This window comes from Helianthus annuus, chromosome 16 (assembly GCF_002127325.2).
Source record: "Helianthus annuus cultivar XRQ/B chromosome 16, HanXRQr2.0-SUNRISE, whole genome shotgun sequence".
Taxonomy (NCBI): Eukaryota; Viridiplantae; Streptophyta; class Magnoliopsida; order Asterales; family Asteraceae; genus Helianthus; species Helianthus annuus.
In genome coordinates, this window is record NC_035448.2 from 45,401,597 (window position 1) to 45,412,925 (window position 11,329).

An 11,329-nucleotide genomic window follows, 5' to 3' on the forward strand; every position below is an offset into this window, starting at 1 on the left:
GACCCAGTCATAGGAATTGCCTAATGATAGATAAATTGAATAACAGTAAAGTATAGTTATTTGATTAATTCACTATTGGATGAAAGTAAACCAATGAGTGATATTATTGCTGTTATATTTGAATTGCTATTATGTGACAAAATACTGATTGAGTCAGGTAAATACAAATAAATATAAAACCTTAATACTGTAAGGTATAACAAGATATTTGTATAAAAATGGAATGAATTCACTCAGCATTCCCGCTGACAAAACCTTTTTCCAATATATTTCAGGTAATTACCATAGATTGGAATAAAGGCTGGATACGGCACTAAAATGCATCAAGAAATGGCTTATCAAAGAAATATTGTTTTATAAAATAAAACTTATCTTTATTAAAGTTGCCATTTTAAAATAGGGAATTATCCCATCTATTTAAATCAGATCCGGTGTTTTCTAGACTCTGATATTTTTCCTAACTCACGGTCCTGATGAAAATTCCGCTGCAATGTTTTTTTTAAAATAAAAATAATCACCGGTACCACGGGACTGCTCACGGCACCCGATTCCGTCCAGGGTGGGTCGGGGGTCGTGACAGAAATCCGTGATAAACCTTCTGTAGTAGCCTGCCAAGCCCAAGAATTGGCGGATTTCTGTTGGTGTACGGGGCGCAGGCCAGTTCTTGATCGAGTCTACCTTGGATGGATCAACATGAATCTGATCCTTGTTTACCACGTGGCCTAGGAAATGGAATTCACGAAGCCAGAAGTCGCATTTTGAGAACTTTGCATACAGCTGCTCTGTTCGAAGGAGTTCCAAAATAAGCTTCAGGTGTTGCTCGTGCTCCTCCTGACTCTTAGAATAGATCAGAATGTCATCGATGAATACAATAACGAATTTATCCTAGTAAGGTTTGCACACTCTGTTCATAAGGTCCATGAAGACCGCTGGTGCGTTTGTCAGCCCAAAAGGCATAATCAGGAACTCGTAATGCCCATAACGAGTCCTGAACGTTGTCTTAGAGATGTCCTCGTCTCAGACTCTCAGTTGATGGTAGCCTGACCTCAAGTCAATCTTCGAATAGTAGCTCGACCCTTGCAATTGGTCGAACAAGTCGTCAATGCGGGGAGAGGATAGCGATTCTTCACGGTCACTTTGTTGAGTTCGCGATAGTCAATACGCATTCTGAAGGTACCACCTTTCTTCTTCACAAATAACATTGGAGCTCCCCAGGGCGAAGAGCTAGGACGTATGAAACCCTTTTCCAAGTGTTATTGTAACTGCGCAGATAGTTCTTCCAATTCTGATGGAGCTAAGCGATACGGTGCATGAGCTATTGGTGCTGCTCCAGGGGCTAGCTCGATCTGAAATTCGACTTGGCGATAAGGCGGAAGACCAGGTAATTCCTCAGGGAATACCTCTGGATAGTCGCGTACAATAGGGATGCTTTCTATCCTCTTCTCTTTCACTGAGGTGTCGGTAACTAGAGCTAATATGGCAGTGTGGCCCTTTCGCAAACACTTCTGGGCATTAAGGAAAGAAATGATGCCCACCACAGCACCACTCTTGTCACCATGAATCACCAAAGGTTCTTCACCAGAATGAGGAATGCGGACGATCTTCTCTTTGCAAAGAATCTCTGCTCGATGCTGGGATAACCAGCCCATACCAATAACGATGTCGAAACTACCAAGAACGATGGGGATAAGATCGATAGAGAAAGTCTGACCCGCTAAAACGAGATTACAACCCTTAACTATGTGTGTGGCCTCGAGATTTTTACCATTTGCTAACTCTACTATGTGCTCGGTGTTCATAAGGGTTGGTGTGCGCTTGAGCATTTGACTAACTTTTAAGGACACAAATAAAACATTAACATAAAAGTCGTTCAGTAGGAACTTACCCATCACAACGTTGGGGTCATTCCTAGCATCTCCCTGACCAATCACGAACGTACGTCCCCTGGCGCCATTGCCGTCGTTGTTACCCCAGTTGTTACCCCCGTTGTTGCCTCCATTATTGTTCCCGTTTCCATGGTTGTTGTTCTGATTCTGGTTCAACTGTGGGCAGTGTCTCTTGAAATGATCCTCAGCACCGCACTGGTAACATCTCTTATTACCCTGTTGTTGCTGTTGCTGGTTCTGTGGGGCTTGTGGCTGCTGTTGTCGATTCTGGTTTGCAGGACGTGAGCTCCTGCAATCTTTGGCTTCATTACCAAGCTTGTTACATCTCTGACAACGATCTTTGCTGCACGGCCCGCTATGGTGCAAATTACATCGATTGCACTTAGGGTGGTTTCCCTGTATCCACCCGGACTTTGATTACCAAAAGACTGCTGACTGGGGCTCCTGTACTCATCTGTCTTTCGCTCTTGGGACTGAGACTGAACCGAAGTGGAACCCTTGCTCGAATTTCCATCCCACTTGTGTTTGTTGTCACTAGGAGCATCTGAAGTAGCTGTAGCAGCACTAACACGTTTTGGCAGTTTGTTCTGTTTTACCGCCTGATCAGTGAGATGATGAGCAAGTCGAGTGACTTGCTGGATGGTGCCAAGATTAGCCGCGGTCACATGACTCTGAATCTCTGGCACAAGACCCTTGAGATACAGCTCGATACGTTTGATGGGAGGGTCTACCATAGTGGGACACAATATAGCTAATTCATTTGATCTCTTCGTATAAGCCTCAATTTCAGACCCTGACATCTTTAAATTGAAAAACTCCACCTCTAGCTTGTGGATGTCATCACGACTACAATACACTTCCTTAATCAGATCCTTGAAGTCGTTCTATGGGGTGGCATTAGCAGCTGCCAGCCCTAACATCTGAACCTGTGCTTTCCACCAGGTTAACGCAGCACCTTCGAGTGTTCCAATAGCGAACTTTACCCTACGAGCCTCAGGGCATTCACACATCTCGAAGAAAGATTCGAGCTTCTCGAACCAGTGGAGGAGGCCTACAGCTCCCTCAGTACCGCTGAAGGTACTAGGCCGGCAATCCATGAAGGTTTTGAACGTGTATACAGGTGGCTGAGCATTCTGACCTGTTGCGCAAGAAAGAAAAGACAGGGTTAAGCACGAGAGTTGGTTCACGAGGGTAGGATCTAAACATCCTATGATGGATCGAAGTGGCAGGTTATACCTCCTGCAGGGGTTGCTGCGAGTGCCTCAACAACTCGTTCATTGATAAGAGTCGTCAGCTGGGCTTGGGTCAGGTTCACACGTCCACTCATGATCTTCACATCAAAGGAAACACAAGTAAGAAAGGTGTCGCGAATGTGCGTAAGTGTGGAGTGACAGAAAAGAGTAAGCACACAGAGTTCAAGCAACAGTGGTTGTACTAACTAAGCATACCATGATCAATGCCCTACTAAAACTATCAGGCAAGCAATACAATCACAAACCATATCGCCTATTGCGTTGAGCCTTGCACGTGGAGCGAAGCATCGTTGTGGATCGTTGAACACTGTACAGGTTATAGTCTAGTTTTATCAAAAAGCTTTTCCCTTTTTAAAACCTAGTTCACTATAACCAATGGCTCTGATACCAATCTGTCACACCGCCAAAAATCCATATGCGGAGTATCATCGCTTGGAGGCGTGACTGACCAGGATCAAGCCACCAATCATATTGAACAAGCATGTATGTAATTTATAAAATCCTACACAATACAATTGGTGTCCAAACAAAACATAGTTTAAGTTGCACGCGGAAGCATAATGTTTAAAACCCAAAACATAAGTTTAAACGTTACAAATGTTTAACATGGCACACAACTGTCGATGTCCCACAACGACTCTTCCCACTCCCATGCAAGCTCCATAGATACCTAACGACCTGCAAGGCATGTAACAAAGAGTCAGCAATAAAGTTGAGCGAGTTCACAGGAGGTGTTTGTTTTAAAGTAGTTTCTCAAGAACTAAGAGTTTTGTTTGCAACTATGGTAAACCAACTTTCCTTGTTTTCCCAAACCATGATCAGTGGGGGCTACCCCATGTTATAAACCACTAGACTAGATGCATATATTGGTGTCCTACCCAATCCGAGGACAGAGGTATGTATATGAATACGTAGGTTTAGCGCAGGCGTCCTTCCCAATCCGACGACAGAGGTACGTATAAGAATACGTAGGTTTAGCGTAGGTGCCCTTCCCAATCCGAGGACAGTGGTACGTAGTGAGTACATAGGTTTAGCGCTGGCGTCCTTCCCAATCCAAGGACGGAGGTAAGTAGTCTAGTAGTGGCGAAATTACAAGTTCCGTCTTTGCTATTTAATCCCATTCCTAATCCACCGGGAATCCCATGCCTTAAGAGTGTGAACTCACCTTGGTTTGCTCGGCAGATACACGAAAAGGTCACTTGAGCTATATGTGGTCAACCACGTCCTAACATGGTTACCATACAAGTCAGGTCTAGGTTCAAGTAGCGCACATAAGTTTTACACATAGCCTAACAGGTTACAACACGTAATGATCATGGCAAACACGTATAATCACGTTCACAGTCAAGTACACACAAAATGCCCAAATTGTGCGACTCAGATGATTGGGCCGTTGAGCTTGTGCGAGCCCAATCATCTTGTGCGATTTAATATTTGATGCCCAATGACAACCGGCCCAACCTATTGTGTGATCAGCATAACTTGTGCGATCCACAATGGGTTGTGTGATTCGATCCAAACCCGACCCAAATAATAAATAAGCCCAATCATATTTACACAGCCCAAATAGTAGCAAACGTTGATCTTGTGCGATCGGCACCGGCTTGTGCGATCCACTAGTCTTGTGCGATCATGCATATCCTAATTGTACTATGTGCCTTGATTAGTTGTACTCTATCTTGTGCGACGTACCTCGTGCGGTTAATCCCTTACACGAAATAGGTTTCGCGTGGTTCATGCAGTCTTGTGCGAATCAGGTGTCGTGTGAGTTGTGCGATTAGTTATTTAACATCCTAAAATCATGCGAATCAGTTACAGTAATTTGAACAGTTTCTTGTTTTACAATTATTCAATCAATCAACATTAACAGTTTCCAAATCATGTTATCATCGATCAATCATAGGTTTTATCATCAATTTTCTATGAACTCTAATAACATCCAAACTATCAGATTTAAAGTTTTCAACATCATCAAGCAAACAAATCTGAAGAACAGAAACATGACAGCCGATTTACATCTATTCGGTTCTAGATCATTAACATGCAATCCGATTTACATAAACATGCAGACCAACATCAAAGCATTCATCAATCCAATGGTGATCGAACAGTTTGTTCATCATAAAACTTAAACATCCATTCTCGAATAGCATATATTAAAACCTACAACAACCATCAACCATAACAACAATCAAACAATGATATGACACTAACCGGTAGGGAGGGTAGAACGAGAATGATCCAAACAAGAAGGTCTTCGATGGGCAGGGGGGTGTTTACCGTCAAGTTGAGAGGGAGGGAGAGAGATTTAGGGTTTGGTAAACTTTGTGTGACTTGATAAAGTGTGGGATTTATACTATCACCCTATATGTTATTCAAACTAAGCGAGTGGGCCGAACCCTTCATGGGCTGCCCTTATCGTTCCAGTACAAGAGTGTGGCCCGAATGGGCTTGTGCGATCAGCCGTGTGTTGTGCGATCAGTTCGTTTTGTGTGATCCTATTACGTACATACATGCGTATAACATAACAACATAACATTTCATTAATCATCAAAGTTCACATAATCACGTAATGCTCAAACATGTTACACTAAGCACAAGGATAGGTTTTGAAATACGAGTTGTCACATAATATATTTATTTACATTAGGATCATATGCATATTGCTTAATAGATTATGCTCCTATATTTTTTAACTCATTTTTACAATTACGTTCCGTTCACAATTGTAAACGAAGATTTATTAGATAACTTTGAATTGTAAACGAAGAACAATTGTGAACGGAATCACTAGCGATTGTTTTTTATTTTTATTATTCTGTTTAGGGTAAATTACTCTTTGAGTCCCTGTGTTTTAGTAGTTTTAACTAGTTGAGTCCAAAAGCAAAAATTTTAATGACCTGAGTCCCTCTAAGCATTTTCTTTAACCATTTGAGTCCTTTTGAGTCCAAATTTTAACCTTTTGAGTCCAATTTTTTTGGACTCAAATCGTTATAAAATGAACAAAATTGGACTCAAAACGTTATAAAATAAATGGATAGGGACTCAGGGCGTTAAACTTTTTGATTTTGGACTCAAGTGGTTAAAACCACTAAAACACAGGGACTCAAAAAGTAATTTACTCTTTTGTTTATTTAAACAATTTGTAAATTTTAGATGATTTTATTAGGGTTTTAATAACATCACAAGCATGAAAAGACGGTTTTATACTCACATGCTGTGCATGTGAGGCCATTTAACATGGATTAGTAACTGGGTTAGTGATAAAGGATGAAACCGGCAACAAAAAATCTTAAAGGCTAGTTTTGGCAACTTTTAAAGATTAGGCGGAAACCAACAAGAATGGTGAAACTTAAAGAACGTTTTGTGCAATTTACTCTTTTAATTTGGCGTTTTTATGAATGCAGGTGAAAACGTTATTGGATCATGTGGACCCCGCCAAAAGAACAGATGATTGGAAAACCAAAATAGTCTACAACATCTGATCAACAATAAACAGTGCTTAGAATATCTGCTCACCCTAATGACAAAGGCATCAACATCTGCTACTCCAAAAGTCTACTAAAGCTAAAAGTCTGCCAAAGAGAAACATTTGCCAAAGATAAAGTCTGCTAATACAAAGTTCTGCCAAAGTGAACCTCTGCTTGAAGACAAAGTCTGTTGAAGCATAGGTCTGATCATCCATTGCTGATGAAGACAAAGTCTGAAAAAGCAAGGTCTGTTGAGGCTCAACAGAGGTTAAAGCTTAACATATAACAAATGCTGCTCATCAGAGTTTTTAATGTAACAATACTAGGCATTTAGCAGATGTTAAAGGTTGTTAAGTTGTTAGATGTCACCGTCTAGGTGACGTCAGCCAAGATGCTTTAGATGTTTGATTTATACTATAAATAAAACAATGCATGTACTTTTCTATTTATCACTTTCCTTCTTGACCTTTTTTTGTATGAACAAATTGGAGTGATCAGGCTGAGGGGGAGTTTGTAACTCTAATGCATATGTGAATCACTGTAATTTCAATCTTTCAATGTAAAGGATGATGATGAAGGAAAATCTTCCATTGTTGTGATTTAAAGTTTATTCTTCCGTTGTATATTTCCATAATTGTTTATCTTCTTTCATTGTTTCATCTTAAACATTCACAACAATCAAACTCAGATCTTAACAATTGGTATCAGAGCATGGTCAATCAAATTCGATCTAAACAATCAATTTGATATAAAAGATCAGCTCCTTCTACTGATATCGTTTGTTCGTTGGATTGAAAACAGAATAAAAGTTTATTCTCGTTCAAAGTAGTTTAAACAAAAAACTTTTTGTAAACAATCAAAATGTCTCAAAACACAAAAGATCCACACAACATTGTTACTCTGTACTAACCACCGATGCTTGTCAGATCGGAGTATAATATCAGGCAACGTCGGATGGGTCATGTACTTGCTTAGAAAAACACCGGGTGCTGGAAATCGGTTATCTTCACACCACATGTTTCGATGGTGCCGAGTGCTGAACATCCCAAGGTCCAAGTACCTAAAAAGCATGAAAACAACTCCGAGCAAGATTTTCAGAAAATTGAGTTAGATGCCAAAGCATTTAGCATCTTTTCTATGGCTCTACCAAATGTATCTATGCTGGCCTGTTACATTGTAACAATGCTAAGGAGTTGTGGGATGCACTGAACAAGTAATTCGGTGGTACGGAGGAGGTTATTGAAAAAAGTAGAGAAGTTATGAACCAACAATATGAAACATTTTGTCATGTTAAAGGAGAGTCATTAACTCAATAGTTTGAGAGGTTTAGTTGTCTTATAAGTGAATTAAAAATGGTAAATGTTGAGTATGCTAATTCAACCTTGAATAGTCAACTTCTAAGATCACTACTAGAAACATGGGACATTATAGCCTTTGTAACTAGAAACTCTGTTGGTTTCAAAGAGATGAGTTTCATTCAGCTTCATGGTAGGCTCCTCACTTATGAGAGAGAGCTTAACCAGAAAAAGAAGCTACAAGAGTCAGGAATAGTTGCTGATGACTATGCTTTTGGTAGTACAACACTTTTTGGTCAAGAAGAAACCTCTGGTGGTTGCAAGGATCAGAGTTATGATCATTTTATTGACATAACATCTGGTGGAGCATTTAACTCTGATTCGTACTCCCCCAATTATGCTTTTGCAGCAAATGGGGAAAACCAATTTTCTAACAACTTATCCTTTGAGTTAAATGATCTTCAACACTTTGACCGCACAGATTTGGATGAAATGGACATTTTGCACCAACTTTCATTGCTAAGTGTTAGAACTAGAAACTTTTACAAGAGAACTGGCAGAAAATTTCTAGGGTTGCATGGGAATTTGAAAGTTGGGTTGGATAAATCAAAGATCAAATGTTATAAGTGTAATAGGCTAGGTCATTTTGCTAGAGAATGTAGGAGTCAAACTAGTGGTCCTATAGTTACACACCCAAGTCCTAGACCTTAAAACACTCAAAACACAGTCCATTATTCCCAAGATACCCCTGCACCACACACGCAAAGCACTGCTCACTTTGCACACCCTGTAAACATTGTTCCAGTTCAATATTTCCAAACCATTGTTCCTTAAATATAATATGTTCAATCCCCAGCCCCTCAGGTCCAAGTGCAACCTGCACCACAAGCTGCACAAACATCTACTCAGGCAGAATCCAGTCAACAGAGCTTCTTCACACAAGGCTTTGTTGATTGGAACAACTTAGCTGATGAATTAACTGATGAAAATTTTGCTCTAGTTGCTAATTCTGAAAAGAAACCTGATAAATTTTGTTTTTTAGCACTAGAGACAAATACAAGATGGGGTTGAATCTGAGGAAGTGGAGTCCAACTCTGATGTGGCATGTGATGTGTTGAAACATCTATTTCGGAAGAAAAGGTTGGTGAAGAACCGGTGGAACCTCTGTCAGACCCATGGGATTCTAGTGTATGTGAAGGATAATGTGATTGTGCCATCATGGATGCTGTTAAGTTATCACCTCAAGTCCTCAAATACTTCTTTTCAGACAAATGTATTATTGCTTTTGCTAACATCAAAGAGGTGAATGAAAACCTTAGAAACAAGATCTTAAATGATGAAGTACAGTTTGAAAAACTTTTTAAACAGTTAAAATCAAAATTGTTTGAAAAAGAAAGTGAAATCAGCGGTCTCAAACATGAGTCAAGCATAACCAAGGATTAACTCCAAACAATGGTAGAAAAATTCCAGAGTTGCAAAAAGAAGCTTTAATCTACCTAAATTACTTGTGAAAAATGGGTAGAATCCTGCAAAGGTTATGAGTTGATGTTTGAAAACAGATCAAAAGCAATGTGAGATTTGGCGTAGGCTTTAGAAAAAATGACCAAGTTTCTAAAAACATTGTTGTAAATGAATCTAGTTTTGTTGAAATTATCCCCACAAACATGGCTGGTCAAGAAATAAAAGTCACATATCCTAATGGTAAGAAAATTGTTTTGGAAAAATCTGAGGGATCATCAACTTTTGAGGAAATTGAAAAATACCAATTCAAACCAACATGGTCAGATGAGTGTGACATTCTTGAAAATTTCAAGCCAATAGACTTCTCAACCATTGAGGGTGTGAAAGCACCTAAGGTGAAAATCATTCCCTTGAAAGACCTCCCAGTAGATGTTATAACATCTGTTGGAAAAGAGGCTGAAAAAGGGAAAAAGAAAGAGAAGATCAAAAACTTTTTTGTGATTTTTGTGAAAAGAAGAATCATGTTACTAAAAATTGTTTTCTTCTAAAAGCATATGACATTAACAAGACAAGTGTGATTGTGCCTGCACCTCATTGCACAATCTGTGGGAGGAAAAACCACAAAACTCAAGAGTGTGTTCATCTCAAAATTTTTGATGTCAAAAGAAAAGAGTATAAATCAAAAACACTTGAGAGTCCACAAAAAGAAACATCCAAATAGACCTTCACCCCCTGTCTAAACATCTCTTACCAAACAGCTGAATGCAACCTCTGCTCCCAGAGAGGTTCAGGTAACAGATGCACCTCCAGCTAACCAATTTCCAAGAGGATATAGCCAACCACTGTATCAAAAAGTACCACATGATTATGAGGCCTACAAAAGGCCCTCAAAACCAAGAGTGGACAAGCATCCTCACGGTTACCATCATTTGATAGGAAATGGTCCTCAGCAGATGTTTCAAAAATTTGCTCAAACCACTGACCAATCTCCTGGACTTGAGGCTGGAAGGTTTGTGACCCCATCCAAAGCTATTTTGGCTTTGGACACTCACCAAAACTATTTGTTACTTGATGTGCAAGGAGCTTCTACTTGCCTTGATAGTTTATGATATGTAGATAATGGAGGCTCCAGGCACATGACAGGATGTAGAGCCCTTATCAAAGACTTTATAAAACATGGAGGGCGTGATATATCTTTTGGTAACAATTCAAAAGGGAAGGTGTTGGGTCAGGGACTGTACAAGCTGGGAAACTCAAGTTTGAACATGTCAATCTTATTAACAATCTTAAATTTAATCTTCTTAGTGTGTCTTAAATGAGTGACAAGGGCTATGGGACATTCTTTACTAAGGAAACTTGTAAGATTGTTGGGCCAAAAGTGGTTAAAAAGATTGAGGAAATCATAGCCGGGAGCAAAACACAGGTTGTTTCTCAAAGGAGTGGCAATGTGTATGTGGTTGATATGTTGAAGGATAATCCAATGTCTGAAGCCTGTTTGTTCTCAGCTGCCTCTACTAAAGAGACAAAACTATGGCATAGAAGACTTAGTCACACAAATCATAAAACTATCACCACACTCTCAAAACAAGGCCTTGTAAGAGGCCTTCCACCAAAACTTTTCACCTGTGATGAACATTGTGTTTCATGTTTAAAAGGTAAACAACACAAGAGTTCATTCAATTCCATTGATGAGTTCAAAACTAGTCAATGTTTACAATTGGTGCACATGGACATGTTTGGCCCTGTAAAATCATGAGTCTTAAAAAGAAGAGGTTTTGCTTCTCATAGTTGACGATTCTTCAAGGTTTATATGGATTTACTTTTTGCACTCCAAAGATGAGACTGCAGGTATTTTATAGGACTTTGTAAAACAAGTTGAAAAACAATTTGATCTGTCAGTAAAAGTCTTTAGGAGTGACAATGGAATAGAGTTTAAAAATAAGGAGTTGGATGACTTCTGTATG

At 39.6% G+C, this 11,329-nt stretch overlaps 1 protein-coding gene across 1 annotated transcript; it reads left to right on the top strand.

The window, feature by feature from the left end:
• The first annotated feature begins 10,680 nt into the window (after nt 1-10,680).
• Nucleotides 10,681-11,121, top strand: LOC110944919 (uncharacterized mitochondrial protein AtMg00300-like). The gene has a single exon (XM_022186562.1). The coding sequence runs from the start codon at nt 10,681-10,683 to the stop codon at nt 11,119-11,121; it is 441 nt and encodes a 146-aa protein (XP_022042254.1).
• The last annotated feature ends 208 nt before the right edge of the window (nt 11,122-11,329 follow it).

Coding starts and splice junctions, on each gene's coding strand:
- LOC110944919 (XM_022186562.1), top strand. CDS start 10,681: ATGAGTGACAAGGGCTATGGGACATTCTTTACTAAGGAAACTTGTAAG.